Source organism: Symsagittifera roscoffensis, chromosome 6, assembly GCF_963678635.1.
Source record: "Symsagittifera roscoffensis chromosome 6, txSymRosc1.1, whole genome shotgun sequence".
Lineage (NCBI taxonomy): Eukaryota > Metazoa > Xenacoelomorpha > Acoela > Convolutidae > Symsagittifera > Symsagittifera roscoffensis.
The window spans coordinates 11,476,923-11,494,231 of NC_087067.1; the positions used below are offsets into that span (position 1 = coordinate 11,476,923).

At 36.1% G+C, this 17,309-nt stretch overlaps 1 protein-coding gene across 4 annotated transcripts in view; it reads left to right on the forward strand.

Moving 5' to 3' along the window:
* LOC134848093 (monocarboxylate transporter 8-like) overlaps positions 1-2,253 on the forward strand; it is a 52,984-nt gene extending 50,731 nt beyond the window's left edge. For all 4 annotated transcript variants that reach the window (XM_063865435.1, XM_063865438.1, XM_063865436.1 and 1 more), the window contains exon 9: positions 1,318-2,253. In XM_063865435.1, the coding sequence (XP_063721505.1) occupies positions 1,318-2,078 (761 nt within the window). In that variant the 3' untranslated portion in view covers positions 2,079-2,253. The remainder of the gene's footprint in view (positions 1-1,317) is intronic.
* The last annotated feature ends 15,056 nt before the right edge of the window (positions 2,254-17,309 follow it).

Sequence of the window (17,309 nt, forward strand, 5' to 3'; positions counted from 1 at the left end):
AATTTTGGCCAAAACAGCGTCTTTTCAGTGCTTTAGGAGAGCACGGAAAATCAATTTGGTCGACCTAAAAAAAAGTCGTCGAAAATTTCGAAAGTTTTTTGAAAGTCCGCCCCTCTCAAGAAAATCCTAGATCCGCCCCTGCTTCAGGTGCAATTTTTTTAATCCCCATATTTTCCTTACACAACTAATGGAATCGAATTAGGTAGCTTTTCAAAGTTTTCAAAAGCCTTCTCTGTAGTACAAAAACATGCCGACAACCTGCAGCCAATCTATCCCAGGATACCAAATTGAAATCAAACCAAAGAACAATATCGACCAAATCTGTTTCGATAGGAGAAAATAAGTAAACCAAAAATGTGTTAAGTTTTTAGCTGATTTTGCTAAGGGGGTTAGGTTAAATAACCATTTTACAAAAATAATCATTTCTATTTTGAAATACCCTTAATGAAACAAACTAACATGAAATAACCACAAGCTTGAACAACATTTCCTCTAGAACTTTTATACCAAGAATACAAATATCCTTTCCATGCTTGAAATTCTTAAGCACTATGAAAAAGAAAACCTCACAAGTTCAATAAAAAGATCGGCAAAAAGATTGCAACAGACTGAAATATCCATGTTGCAGCATTTTCTTTTATGAACTTTTTTTTTGCTTTTTTTGGTTGTGATGGAATTATAGCCTTAAATTAAGGTACTTGTTTAAGGTAATTAAGGTACTCTCAATAAAACACTTAACCTAGATTAGATCATTCCTTAAGCAACTGAATTTAAGATTACAACTGCTTATTTGAAGAAGAGGCGGATGCGAGTCTAAGAAATTCGACTCTTTAGTTCTCGCTTTAGTACTAATGTACGGCAGTGTCATTTTTGGCCTACCGGTCCTAAAATTTTTTGAAGGCGCCATCGGCGCCAATAGATACTAATTTTGAGGGTATCACTCGCCAAAAAACGCATTTTTTTTTGTCAAAATCTTCAATGCCAAGAATGCCATTTTTGGCCTGTTTTTTTCTCAAACTTTTTCCTGCTGCATATATGTTTTTTTAAAAACAGGGTCTTTTATAGTGCTGTCTTTAAAAGCTAAAAAACTTTGTCTTCGACCTAAAAAAAATAGAATCGAAAAAAAAAACAGAAAATTTTTTTGAAAATCGGCATCCCCCTCGAACATTTTTTAGATCCGCTCTGGGTCCTGCGCGTAAAAACTCGATTCTGATCAGCCGAAAAACTTTGATTTTAATTTTAATCTAATTAACATCCTCCACCTGAATTTTTAGGGACGGCATTCAGATTGTTAACCTGGTCTACAACTTGTTTCAGGCGTGCTAACTGACGACCCGCATGATTACACAGACTTACCCGAAAAAAGAATCCAGAGTTACATGCATCCGAAAAAACTGATCCAATCGCCCGTTTCGTCTTCAGACAGCAGTAGGAAAACTCAGAGTCCGTTTAGTGTTAATCAACGATCACAAATGGGTAGTCCCAATAACTTCGGCTCAATGGTACGCAACGTTCATAACAACAATAACCTTTGTTATAATAGCAACAACAACAACCCGGACCAATCATTATCGTCACCAGGGTCTACTGGGTCTGCCCAACGGAAGAAGCGCCTTCCTCCCGACCCAAATCTCTTTCCCGAGTACTACGAGAACTCGGCTTCATCCGAATTTAACTCGACTCCGACAAATAGTCAGACGATGTCAAAAATAGCCCATATTGAACGGAGGATGAATCAGTACACATATGCAAACATGACGACACCTCGGCGATACGAGACGAACAGGTTGGCTGCCGAACTAACAACGACACGAGCTGTAAAACATCGAATCGGAAACGCTCAAAAACGAGAAGTGTACGAAGATTCCCAGAGGTTCACAGAAGACGGATCCCCCTTAAGAGCATATGAGCCCCCCTGGAAAAATCAATTATCTATGGATATGTCACAATTGACCAGCGAAGAATCTTCTGATCAATTTCCATCTCCAACAGAATCGGTCGTCAACCAAGAATCGAGATTACGAAACAGTGACGTCTATTTGGCATTCAGCGATAACGACCGGGAGAGTATTTTATAATCTACACTTAAATTGGTAAATTGTCAGTTTTTTTGTTTTGGGTTCGACTATGAAAATATTCAATTTTGTAATTGTATCACAAAAAAATGGCAAAGATGAACTCTTAGTTATAAATCTTGCTGTAAAATTTTGGATTTTGATATCAATTTAATGAATTGACTGCTTATTTAGAAAACTTTCACAAACAAGCGTGATAGTTTATTGAGAAAGAAAATGAGAGAATACATTTTTTACGGCCTGCAGAAGACCTAAATTTATATTGAATGCTACGTGACTTGCAATTTTGCAAAGGTCATTACCGATGATGAATGCCTCTGCTTTGCATTTTCATAATTTAAATCTTCAGAAGTCGGAAAATGAAGTGCTTTTGGTATCATAATCACAAATTAAAATTGTTTCAAACTGAGCAATACGAGGCCAAACTGTGCACTAGATAGGCGCACAATTTAGTGTCTGTTTGTTCATGGATTCCAGAGACAAATCTATAAACATGTTCCATTATGTCAGCGGACTCCACCTGCAGAACGTCCATGGATTCAGCGCATAAATACTTAAACCGTTAACTTTGTCGGCAAATTAGTTTTGATGCGGGTTTCACAACGAGTGAATAACTAGTTCTTCCGGAATCGGCATATGAGAACGGATTCAGCAAACTAAATTGATTCAGCAATATTATGCGAATTCCGCTCAAAATTTGCTGATTCGGCTTACGATTTGTAGATCCATTTTCAGATGCGAATTCCACGACAGTTTAAGTTTACTAAACACATATATTTTTATTTGTTCCGGATTCCACAAACGTTTTCTACCGATTCCGCAAAAATGCCTGTTTTTAAAGTAGTTTTGAGCAATAAAGTGTTTCAGCTATTTTTTCATGGAATCTAAAATAGCAAAGATTCAAGAAAAATAGCAATCTTGCGGATTTCGCTAAAATTCTGTTTTTGGCTTGTTGTGGAATCCGCTCACAAATCAGAAGATGCACAGTTTGGCCTCGTATTGCTCTAAAACCTATAGAAAAATTGGTTGAAGAGGACCAACTTGAGCAAGAGCAGAAAAAAAAACAACTTGTTTAAACGCTGCTGAAGTTTTTTTTGAGAACTATCTTATCTAAAATTGGCAAAATAATATGTACATTGTTTATCATAAACGCAAAACAAAAATGATAAAATTACTACTTCTAAATTAGGCCGCTGAAATAATTTAAGGCAAGATAGATGAGTTGCGCACTCAGGGGATATTCTTTTGAAATAAAACAAAAGTAATTTTTTTAAAATATGAATTATATATATTTTGTTTAATAAGTTGTAAAGACTTTTCAGTATTCGAGTTAGGATCTGTAATTTTCTCTTTGTTAATTATGCGTGATTCCCAAAAATGATACTGAAGTAGCCATAGCCGAAAAAATGAAAAACTGTGGCTTATAAATTTGTTTGTCCAGATTTTATTCAGGTTAAACTCAAATTTTTTTGTATGATAATCACATTAAATTGGTTCGAAACTTTTTTTTATTTTTTTTTGTTAACCGGATGTTGTTTTGCGTTCAATTTTGTTGGATTAGTTTATTCTTCTAGTAGTATCAAGCAATTGGCATCTAAACATATTTATCTCTGGTTACTTTATACAACCATTTCTAATCATTAATTGTGCTTGAACCTGTTAATTAACTTTTTCAAAAGAATGCTGTTTTGAGCCCAACTCTTCCTTTTATCCACTGCTCGGGGGTCAGGCAACGCTCACAGCTCATCCACTGACTAAAAACTAGCTAAGACGGCGGGGTTAGCTAATCAGTCCTTTTTTTCAACCTAAAGAGTAATAAAAAACATAATAACAAAATTTTGACAGTTATTGCTGCAAAAAATACCTGTAATGCGCCAAAACTAAAAAAAAACGCCCATATGTTATTTAATTTCCAAATGCACACAAAAATTATGAACTATAAAGATTTCCTGTGATTGCAGTGGTTTTGTGATAAATTTATATTGGCTAAAAATGCAAAACTGTGAAAAAAGGAAGTTCTTTCTTTTTGCGTTTTCACAAATTTATTCTTCAGAAGTCTGAAAATGAAGTGCTTACGGTCTCATAATAACAAATGAAAATTGTTTCAAATTGAGCAATACGAGGCCAAACTGTGCAGTGGATAGGCGCGCAGTTTAGTGTCTGTATGTTCCTGGATTCCAGAGACAAGTCTATAAACATGTTCCAAAATGTGTCAGCGGAATCCACCTGCAAAACGTCCATTGATTCAGCGCATAAATATTTAAACCGTTAACTTTGTCGGTAATTTAGTTTTGATGCGGGGTTTCACAACGAGTGAATAACTAGTTCTTCTGGATTCCGCAAATGTGAACGGATTCAGCAAGCTAAGTTGATTCAGCAAAATTATTCGGATTCCGCTTACAGTTTGCTGATTCCGCTTACGATTTGTAGAATCCAATTTCAGATGCAAATTCCGCGACAGTTTAAGTTTACTGAACACATAAATTTTTATTGGTTTGTGGATTCTACAATTTGTTCCGGATTTCACAAATTTTTCTACCGATTACGCAAAATTGCCTGTTTTTGGAGTAGTTTTGAGCAATGAAGAGTTTCAGCTTTTTTTTTCTATGGAATCTAAATTAGCAAAGAAGATTAAAGAAAAATAGCAATCTTGCGGATTTTGCAAAAACTCTGTTTTTTGGTTTGTTGTGGAATCCGCTCACAAATCTGAAGATGCCCAGTTTGGCCTCGTATTAGTCCAAAACCTATAAAAAATTGATTGAAGAGGACCAATTTGAGCAAGAGCAGAAAAAAATTAACTTGTTAAAACGCTGCTGAAAATTTTTTGAGAATTATCTTATCTAAAATTAGCAAAATAATATGTACATTGTTTATCAAAAAAACAAAACAAGAATGATAAAATTACCACTTAAACATTTTGTTTGATAAGTTGTAAAGAGTTTTCAGTTTTCGAGTTACGATCATTAATTTTTTCATAGTTAATTAAGCGTGACTCCCAACAATGATACTGAAGTAGCCATAGCAAGAAAAATGAGAAACCGGTACTTATAAATTTGGTTGTCCAGATTTTATTCAGGTTGAACTCAATTTTTTTTGTAAGATAATATAATCGCATTAGATTGGTTCGAAAGTTTTTCTATTTTTTTGTTAGCCGGATGTTGTTTTGCGTTCATTTTGTTGGATTAGATTATTCTTCAAGTAGTATCAAGCGATTTGTATCTAAACCTATTTATCTCTGGTTACTTTACACAACCATTACAAATCATTAATTGTGCTTGAACCTGTTAATTATATTTTTCGAATGAATGCTGTTTCGAGCCCAACTCTTCCTTTTATCCACTGCTTGGGGGTCAGGCAACGCTCGCAGCTCATCCACTGACTAAAAACTAGCTAAGAGGGCGTGGTTAGCTAATCAGTCCTTATTTTGAGCCTAAAGAGTAATAAAAACATAATAACAAAATTTTGACAAATATTGCTGCAAAAAGTACCTGTAATGCGCCAAAACTAAAACAACTCATATGTTTTTTAATTTCAAAATGCACACAAAAAACATAAAATAGAAAAGAGACCTGTGATTGCAGCGGTTTTCTGATAGATTATATATTGGCAAAAAATGCAAACCTGTGAAAAAAAATTTTGTTTTGCATTTTCACAATTTAAGTCTTCAGAAGTCTGAAATTGAAGTGCTTACGGTCTCATAATAACAAATTGAAATGGTTTCAAATTGAACAATACGAGGCTAAACTATGCACTGGATAGGCGCACAATTTAGTGTCTGTATGTTCCTGGATTTCAGAGACAAGTCTACAAACATGTTCCATTGCGTCAGCAGATTCCACCTGCAAAAAGTCCATGGATTCAGCGCATAAATATTTAAATCGTTAACTTTGTCGGCAATTTAGTTTTGATGCGGGGTTTCACAACGAGTGAATAACTAGTTCTTCTGGATTCCGCAAGTGTGGACGGATTCAGCAAACAAAGTTGATTCAGCAAGTTTATGCGAATTCCGCTTAAAATTTGCTGATTCCGCTTACGATTTGTAGAATTCATTTTCAGATGCGAATTCCACGACAGTTTAAGTTTATTAAACACATATTTTTTTATTTGTTTGTGGATTCCACAATTTTTTTCTACCGATTCCGCCAAAATTGCCTGTGTTTAAAGTGTTTCAGCTATTTTTTCATGGAGTCTAAAATAACAAAGAAGATTAAAGAAAAATAGCAATCTTGCGGATTTCGCTAAAATTCTGTTTTTGGCTTGTTGTGGAATCCGCTCACAAATCAGAAGATGCACAGTTTAGCCTCGTATTGCCCTAAAATCTATAGAAAATTTGTTGAAGAAGGCCAACTTGAGCAAGAGCAGAAAAAAATCAACTTGTTTAAACGCTGCTGAAGTTTTTTTGAGAACTGTCTTCCCTAAAATTAGCAAGTTAATATGTACTTTGTTTATCATAAAAGCAAAACAAGAATGATAAAATTACCACTTCAAAAATAGGCCGCTGGAAGAATTTAAGGCAAGATAGATGAGTTGCGCACTCAGGGGATTTTCTTTTGAAATATTACAAAAGTATTTTTTTTTAAATATGATTTATAAATAAATGTTCATTAAGTTGTAAAGAAGTTTCAGTATTCGAGTAACGATCAATAATTTTTTCATTGTTAATTGTGCGTGACTCCCAAAAATGATACCAAATAGCCACAGCCAAAAAACTGAAAAACCGGTATTTTTCAGTTTGGTTGTCCAGGTTTTATTCAGATTAAACTCAATTTTTTTTGTATGATAATCACATTAAGTTGGTTCGAAATTTTTTAAATTTTTTTGTTAGCCGGTTGTTGTTTTGCGTTCCTTTTTGTTGGATTAGTTTATTCTTCAAGTAGTATCAAGCATTTTTCATCTAAACATATTTATCTCTGGTTACTTTACACAACCATTACAAATCATTAATTGTGCTTGAACCTGTTAATTAACTTTTTCAAAAGAATGCTGTTTCGAGCCCAACTCTTCCTTTTATCCACTGCTTGGGGGTCAGGCAAAGCTCGCAGCTCATCCACTGACTGAAACCTAGCTAAGAGGGCGCGGTTAGCTAATCAGTCCTTATTTTGAGCCTAAAGAGTAATAAAAAACATAATAACAAAACTTTGACAGTTATTGCTGCAAAAATTACCTGTAATGCACAAAAACTAAAAAAGCCCATACGTTTTTTAATTTCAAAATGCACTCAAAAATATAAAATATAAAAGACTCCTGTGATTGCAGCGGTTTTCTGATAAATTACATATTGGCAAAAAATGCAAAACTGTGAAAAAAAAGAAGTTTTTTCTTGTGCTTTTTTAAGCTCTCACAGTTTTGTCGTGTGTGTTTTATGCGTTGATGTTCAGCGTGATTGTGATGGAGCCGAATTGATTGAAGTTGTAAAAAAAATTAAAGAGAAAAATCAAAACCACTCTCACAAAAATAGGACTTCAACCTCTGGACTAAATTCACATAAGAAGAGAATTTTCACAAACAGTTTCTGGCCTCATTCCAAACATTACGTCGCCAATCCGTGTTATTTCCATAGTCAGATTTGACTATTAGTGTACATGGATTCCGAATTCAAATGATATAACATGCGCATGCCATGGATTCCGCGTTCAAATACTCGCATGGCGGCACGAACAGGCATATACGCAAAATCCCGGAATCCGGGACAATCAATTAAACCATCGAAAATTGGCAAAATCCCGGAATCCATGGTATAGCGAACAATTACTTGAATTCGGAATCCAGGACATGGTCCCGGAATCCGAGCCATTTTTACTCAACCACTAAGCAAATAGTTGCTAAACAAATAGTTGATAAATTCAATACACTATAACCATGGAATCCAAGACGTTTGAATCCAGTGAGAAAAATGGCATGGAATCCAAGACTTTTATATTTTTGAATTTATCTGGCAGAAGTTTACAGTTTTTAAGCAATTTTAATCCATCTTTTTTGTTTAGTTTGTCCTACAAGTTATTATAACTGCAAATATTAACTTACCTGCTAAAATACTGTATTCCGATGAAAAAAGTTGTGGGTACAATCGTTTGATCAAACTTAGTTATAACTACTTGTAGTTGCAACTACTAACTAATTAGTTAATTTCGAGCGTGCCGAAATACTGTACTGAGGTTAAGACACTGCCAGTGTCTGAACTTGTTTGATCAAACTTAGTTATAAGTAGGCTACTTGTAGTTGCAACTACTAACTAATTAGTTACTAAGTAATTAGTAATTTCGAGCGTGCCGAAAAACTGTACATGTACTTCGATGAAAAAAGTTGTGGGTGCAAATGTTTGAACTACTACTAGTAGTAACTACACGTATGTAACATACAGTATGTTGAACATAAAGTATATGGAACTTCCATTGAATGGGTGTAACACAATTTGAAAAGTTTCTAAGGTAAAAAAGCTGAGCTTGTGAACTTCACATGTTGAACATGTATCGAGCAACTTTATCGCCATAATCGTATCGTAGCTGTTCGAAAGGCTCAATGTTTCTTCGGGCTTTGAATACAGCTAATCGTTTTGGCGGATCGAAGGCATTAAGAACAACTTCTATGATCTTCATATCCGCATCCAAATTCTTCTTGGAGTTTAGCGTGCTGTGATTAGCCAGTCGACCAAGACAGCGGTTGGTTGGATGTTCAACACACACTTCTGAAGAAGCATCGATGAAACGCTTCACAGGCGCGCCAATTTCCAGCACAAATTCAGTCGGAACAGAACGGTTCCTTATCAAATCTTGATATGTTTTATCTGTCACAGCAACCCCATGGTAGTCCATGATAATATCATCCTTCTGGAAGGCCTGTGTGCTGACAACGCCTGAATCAGAAAATGTTCAACATTTAAAGCTTACTCTATATTATGTAACACTGTTACATGGCATTTTTGAATGGAATTCAAAAAACTGTATTGGTTGAAAACTTTATGAGTTTTTAAAACTTTAAACTATAACGTTTGAATCAAAAAAGAATTTTTTTTGAAAAAGAAACTTTTGAAAGTTTTGGAAACTTGTCGTCAACGTTTTCAAGAAACGCAAGATTACCTCTTCCGAAGGTAGGGAAAACAACATCACAAATGCCAACCCATTTTTGCGTATCACATCTGTAGGCCAGAAGCGTTTGTGCTTCCAATGAAAGAAAGTTTCCAGTGCCTTTATAACTAATGCCGCTGGAATCAGAAAGCGGCTTTTGTTGTCGCTTGCTTTTCTCTTTCTGCAGCATGGCGATTTGGGACATGACTTTCTTTAGGTCGTGATGAGTTTCCCATTTGTTTCGCTGGAAAAAACCCGACACGCGCGTCTCCGATACAACAAAGTTTGGATACTGTTTCACAAAAGCTTCTGCTCTAATTGTCTGTCTAATGTACCTTTGTTGATCTTGTCTACATCGCACAGCTTTTTCAACATCTTTGTAGGTGTGATTGACAATCTGGAAAAACGTGAGCGTATTGTTTCATACATCCAATTGATAAATTGTGATACTGTATAAAAAAACTGTGAAAAACAAATCAGCTGAAACAGTCGAAACTTTCCGAAAGTTTCCGAGTCGAAACGTTTTTTAAATTAAAAAAATTCTTGGAAAATCAAAGTAGTACCTTGTGAATTTCCTGCGTTTTGTGTTTCACAAGTTGAAATGCAGGATCTTTTGACAAAGGCATGAATTTTGCCACTTGACGATCGAGCAATGCCTTGGGTCGCTTAGCAGGCTCCATTTGAGCAGAAATCTAAACAGATTCTTCTAGAACGAATATTCCCCGTTGTGTTCAAATCATATTAGGAAGTTCAACTTCCACAGACTTATAAGTTAAAAGTTGAAACGTACCATGTCAGAAACTGTGGCAGCAATTCTATTCACACGAAACTCCACTGGAGTTCACAAAAAAAAGTTCTGTTTTGACTTGGATTGGTTGCTCAGGGAAAGATCGGGTGAAAGAAATCTTTTCTTCCGGGACACTCTGAGGTAAGAAATGTAGTCGAACTTCAGTGTGATAAAGTTTCAAACCCTGTACGAGCCATCGCGGCAAAATGTGATTCGAACGTTCAGTAGACACTAAACAAACAGTTTCACAATTTAAAAAAAAAGTTATACGGAAGAAATTCAAGATGACTCACTTTCACTTGGTTCAATTGAAACCGTTATACAAGTATCGTCCTCATCTGACAATGCCACAAACGCTTGTGCAACTGCATGAACAGACATGCAGCTTATGGTTTTTCTAGCATTGATGGCACGACATAACAGTATAAGAAGGCTGTCACAAGTTGAAATAACGAAACACGTTGTTTATGGGTTAAAAAACCCGATTCTTGGAAAACATCCAAGTGCTCTTTAACAAGTGTTTCGATTTCTTGCCTCTCGCAATGTTCATTTTGGTCGTCTTTGGACGAAGCAGCTTCAAGTTGTTCTTGAACGCGTGCAAGTTTTGCAGCTATCTAAACTCAAAACAAAAACTTTTAGTTGAACTACAAAAGTGAACAAAAACATTAGCTGCAAGTTTCCAACTCTTCACGGTTTGAGCAGCAAAAATGCTTTTTGTTTCAAAACAAAAAGAATCTTACCTCGGTTTGCGATTCATTGTTCGTTGGAATAACTCGTTTTGCCATATTCTCAGATGAAGACTCAGTCGGAGGCTCTGTACTTGAAATTTCCCATGACAAAGTTGATGAATGCTGGTTTGAAGGAGTTGATTCTGAAGGTTGAGAAAAAAAACGACTGAGTTCTGTTCCATTGGCAGTGTAATCATCATGATAATCAGTGGGCTGGCTGGCAATTTGATTTCTATGAAAAAACGCGGGATCAAAGTGTGGGTGCACCACTGGCATTGGGCTAATGAAGTTTGAATACCCTTCACTTCGAGAAGACACTTGCTGCGGAGTCTCCAATGTGTGGTAAGTATTGTCATTATGATTAACATCTGTAATAATTGTACAAGGTTCAGCATAGGGCATAGGGCCGAATCGGATGGGGTTTCCTAAAGGAACTTCCACAGATGGGAGCTGTGCAAAATTTTGATCGAAACTCCGAGATGTACTAAATCTGTTAGTAACAGACTGTTGACTAGATGGAGGTTCATTATGATCTCTATGGAAAACAGGAGTTTCAAGTTGCGCAGTATTCACAGCAGGAAGTTCGGAGTCCATAGTTCAGGTTAACGAAACTTGGAATGAAATGAGAAGTGGCTAGAAAGGATTGCAGAATCGAATGAATCACCCTCGGAAGGTGTTACTAACAACTTACTAATAATAGTATTTTTCAATAATTGAAGTTCAATTGGTGTTCAATTGGTACTCAAATTGGTTGTGATAATATGCCATATTATACTATATTATATTATACAGTGTATAATTGACTCTTAATTGCTAAATTACTGCAATAATATAATATAGTATAATATGGCATATTATCACAACCAATTTGAGTACCAATTGAACACCAATTGAACTTCAATTATCGTTTCAATAGTCGTTTTATGCGGTTAAACATAAAGGTTTAAATTGGTTGTTAAAAAATATACTCATTATGTCAATTACTCATCATGAGTACAATGATTGTACTAAATATTATTCATTTAGATAAAATCGCTCCTACAAGATGCTTCCATCATTGTTCAAGGAAAAAGAAGAAGTGCAAGTTCTTGATGAAGTGACGTACATTTGGGAAGCCGCTAGAATACTGGGTTTCATTAGTAACTGGGGTGTGAGTGTCAAATGGACTGAATGGAAGGGTCCACCCGTACAGATAACAATTCCAGAAGACCTTCGCAACAATCGGAGGATGAAACATTGGAAAATAAGAAAGACAATCAGAGTTGTTGAAGAGCCAGATAGGGCTAAAAGAAGAAACAAAAAAGATCCACTTCTGTTCAACCCAAGACGCTTAACTCGCAATACAGATGTTTTTTTTCTGTGCTGCTTGTGAAACAGATTGCGTTGACAAATGCATTCTGATGACAGGGGTTGTACTGTACAACGATCCTTTCAAACGGGAATGTACATTGAGAATTTTGGACTCGGAGCACGATGAAAACCCCCGAGAAGAACCAGAGGCTAACATATTGGTTGTAAAATACAATCAACTTCGAAATCAAGGGCTCTTTGAAGATACGCTTACATCTGAGGTACTTATTCGCTTTGAAAAACATCTTTCAAAACATCACTCGGAAAGAAGTTCAACTTCAAAAGAAGTTTTTTTTGAATAGCTGAAATTGAAAAACATATTTTAACTTCATTCATAATCTGTTTGAAATCGTGAATTGTTTCAGACATCTTTTTGTGACACGGCTACTTCAGTTTTGGAGCCATGTGAGGTTCAGGATCATCAACGTAATCCTACAAAAAGAGCTAAAAAAGACGAAAAAGAAATTGACATGCTGACACTTCTCGAAGCCACAGAAGACATAGTGCCTTTGACCTTTGTCCCTTGTTCCAACGGTGTCCTCCAGGTTTGTTAACAAAATAATTACAAGCATTGGAAGTGTGTGCCGCGATTTTTTCAGATGTCATAAAGTTAGGAATATATGTCTCAGCGCCCGATCAAAATATTTTGTATAAAAATTCAATTCTTTGTTTCTCAGGTTGGATCAACTGCTTTCTATGGAGGGGAAAATTGCAGAGTAGACAGCTTGGAGTTTGAAGGAAGGACAAAAAAGGCCTTTGCACAGTTGACATGCATAAATAACGAGGACATTTCTATAAGGATGCCTGCACTCTTGGTTCAGCTAGCTTGTGAAGACTACCTGAAGGTAAAGTTTTTTTAATGAAACATTCCGAATTTTTATTGTCCGCGATTCCATGAAATTTAACAATGCTTACGACTGAGAAATAAAACTAGGAATTCATGTTCAAACCTTTAGCCATAAGGCCCGGAATCCGGTGTCAAATGACAAAACATTGCCAATTTTTATCACAGGCTAAGGCCTACAATTTTCTTTTGAAACATTCCGAATTTGTCACGTCCCGGATTCCATGGAATTTTACAATGCTTACGACTGAGAAACGAACTAGGAATTCATGTTCAAACTTTTAGCCATAAGGCCCGGAATCCAGTGTCAAATGACAAAACATTGCCAATTTTTATCACAGGCTAATGCCTACAATTTTTTTTATCGTTTTCAAAAACTGAAATACTTTTGTTCAAAAGTACAGGATTTTGGCACGTGAAAACACAGGCTAATGCCTACAATTTTTATCGTTTTCAAAAACTCAAATACTTTTATTCAAAAGTACAGGATTTGGGCACGTGACTAATTTTGTAACATTTCAGCATGAAACGTGTGACTTCAATGCAATTGAACATCCAATCAATTTATCGTTTGCGGTGTTTTCCGCCTTGAAACGTGCTGTTGGACTGGCTAGGGACAAAAACTCCATCAGTTTCAATCTTGGACCCGTGACCAAACTAACAAGACAAATAATGGGTTTTTCGACAGAATCCCAAAAGGAAGTGGTCAAGTTTAGTGCAGCAATATCCGAAGGAATTCGAGGCTGCCACAAATCTTGGGATTCTGTGTTGGGTAGCAGGTGGGATGTATTGCCCGCACAAAAAGACAATGGTCATGATACACTTATAAAGTATTTAAGGATTACAGAACACCGTGAATTCACAAGTTTCAACTTACGTTGCAACGTTCAAACGTGCACAGGCCACTACGCAAGTGAAGAAGACTACCGGACTCTTTTTTCACTTAACTTAGAACAGTCAAAACCCCATTATTTTTATTAGTTCAACTAGTTCAAAGTTTCAGTGTTTTCGCGTGAATGTGATCAATTAAAGTTTCATAAACTTCAAACCTTGACAATGTAACTTTTTTCAAATCCGAAAATTGGCAATCAATTTTTTCTCTCTATTAAATGAAAAGAAAACAAATTGTTTGCAAACACTTCAATTGGAAATGTTTCTCATGAGGCTCATAGTTAAGAGCTTTAAGCTATGTTTTTTTGACAGTGTCAGTACAAGCAGTACTGAAAAAAAATTACAGTATAATCATAATCATCATCATAACGTCATTCAATGACGTAAGTTATAAATTATCATCATAAAGTCACTTTGACGGTCACTCACAGTGATAACTGCGCGCCGCGAAGGAGTTGAAAAGGCGTATTTACACAGAATTTGGAAGAAAGTGGACTCCACATCGAAGTTATTGTTTCATGTTCGAATAATCGAGAGAAAAATAACACGTTAAATGCGGTCGCTAGGGAGCAGAAGATTTTTTTGAGCAATATACAGTGGTTGGCATAAACGGCTGTCAGGTTGAAGGATTTGCCTTTAACTTTTTGTTTGGACTTGGGGCTGGACTGACTAGGACACAATCATGTTGCCTCAGCATCATCATGAGTTCGATTCGCTTTTCCAAAAGTTCAACTTTAGAGAAGTTGTTACCCAGGTTCGAAGAGTTTCCAGTTGCAAGTAATTTATCCTGGAAAACAATACTGGATGACATCAAAAAATATATTCAACTTTATACTATAAATATAGTATACTATATATAGTATATATTGATATATACATGATATACATTGAATATATATGTAAGTTACATCAAGCCTTGATGAGTAATATTACTGAGTAATATTAAATTAATTTTGTCATAAACTCAGAGAAGTTTTACCAAAACGTTATGAATAAAATTGTGTGAAAAATATTCAATATTTCAACTTGAGCATAATTTGTACGTACGTTGTCTTTTACTAGGGAAACATGTTGTGCAAACGATGAGTCGTGTTTTTTCAGAATTTGAAACACGTCAAAAATTGCCGTGAGCTCATCGACATTTGCGTCGGATCCATCTCTGTAAACAAATCCAAAAATTTCAAAAAAAATAGATTTTTTCATATTATTCCAGTTATTGATTTTGAGGTTACATTATTATAAACTTCAACCACAGATTTTCACAGTTGACTCTTTAGCATGATGTTAAACTTTCAAAGATGTTTAACGACTCACTGTACTCGAGACACAATATGAGTAAGCGCAAGGAACGAGAAAGAAGGGTAGCATTCAGTGAACTTTGTTTTCTGAACGCGTTCTGTCTTGAAGGTATCAGCGGCCAGACGAAGATGATTCTTGAAAATGAAGTTAACTCCATAGGCGACAGAAACGCCTGTCGTCTCCACCATATGAATCATATTCGCTGGCATGATTAAACCTTGTCGCGCTTTCAGCGTGATAGCTTGGCACCCTCCCATATTCAAGCCTTCATGGGAACCGAAGAAAAAATTCCTTCGGGACTGCTGCAGGAACTGGTTGAAGAGATCCTGGTTGATGCTCGTCGGGGCTATCAAGAAGAACGTCTTACATCCTTTCAGTAGAATATAGAGGACTGATGTGCTGGAAAAATCTTGGTGGAACATTGTCACAGCGCCATCTTGAGAAATGAGAAGAAAGTTGGACTCTTTATTGGGCCGACATGCTGCGGGCAAACTTTTTGAATGAATGTGTCCCAGCGAGGTACTCGATATGAATGACGGTTGTGTAAATTTTGTGATTTTTTGATGTGCGGCATCAGCGTCAATAATGTTGTAAAACATGGGAGGTGTTTTTCTGAACAACTGATCCACCTCTTTTCCATCAATTATCCTTGTTTGTTCCTGTAATGGTTCAATACTATAACATAGTAAGAAATTAGAAATTGAATTGAAAAAATTTCGGAAAATCATCCAGAGACAATTCAACCTCAACTTTCAGTGAATGAATGAATGACGGTCATGATAAAAATTTTATACTGGCAACCTTTGTTGGCAAATCTTTTGAAAAGAAAGCGTACTAAAGCGTTAGTAGTACTAACCCTGAAATTCGAGTCGTACGAGCGGAGGGTTAATGGTTTTTTGTAACCTTCCAAAAGAAGCTTCACGACGTTTGGGTTGTCGAGGACTGATTGTGACACTTTTGACGTGAAGCCGTTGAATCGAAAGGCGTTAGGAACAAAAACAGCATATTCTAAGTTCAAAAACTCTGCTTCCTGAAGGGCATTTTCGATATGTCGCGCTTCAACTGTCCTTACCAACGATTTCGCGATTTTTACCTGTGAACATAATTTTTTTCTCTGTGAAACAGTTTTCATTTTTTACGAAAAAACTCACGCAGGATAACACTCTTCATAAATCTTGGATAGTCGTGAAGCTCTCCAGTTGCCTCAAATGCAATATGCGTGAGTCTCTCGGCAAGACTATCTTTACAGAAGGCCAGATGGAAGCGGCCTTAGAATCCACTCTAGTCTGTTTTGCTTGCTGAAAAAATGAAGTAAGTGGATAGTTTGTCCGGGTGAGTCAAACCCAAAGAAAAACCCAAAGAACCAGCGTTGTGACTTCATTAAAAAAATTAACTCCATTCTTCATTCAAGAAATATCATATTTCTATTTCTATCATAAATAATGATTATTTTCACTAAACGTGCCAAAATCCTGTACTACAGGATGTACTACAACAAAAGTAGTACTTTTAAACAAATTTTTTCGAGCTTTTGAGAACAATAAAAAAGTTGTAGGCATTCCTTGTGATAAAAATTGGCAATGTTTTGTCATTTGACACTGAATTCCGGGCCTTATGGCTAAAGTTTTGAACATGAATTCCGAGATCAATTTTTTGCATAGTTGACAGCATTCGAAAGTGCCATGGATTCCGGGCCTAATGAATATCTCTCCGGAATCCATGGCACTTTCGAATGCTGTCAACTAGGCAAGGAATTGATCTCGGAATTCATGTTCAAACCTTTAGCCATGAGGCCCGGAATCCAGTGTCAAATGACAAAACATTGCCATTTTTATCACAGGCCAATGCCTAAAACTTTTTTATCGTTCTCAAAAGCTCGAAAAATATTGTTCAAAAGTACTGGATTTTGGCACGTTTAGTGAGAATAATTTTTCTTGAATGAAGAATGGAGTTCATTTTTTCACAGTTCACAGGCCTACAATTTTTTTATTGTTCTCAAAGCTCGAAAAAATTTGTGAATTTTTCGAGATTATTGATTAACAATGTTACCTTGTTTGCAGTTGAACTTTGCTGTTCTTCTGTATCAAGAAGATTCAAGTTGAACTTAAAGACATCCCCAACTTCAGAGTCAACTTCAGCTGTTTCAAACAGTTCTTCCTCTTCAAGAGGAAGCTTTTCCTGTGCAGTTCCCGGACTTTTCGTAGAACTCGTTGAAGGTTCTTCTTCCTCTTCCAGTGGAAGTTCAGCATTTTCTTGGTTCACTGAACAGGA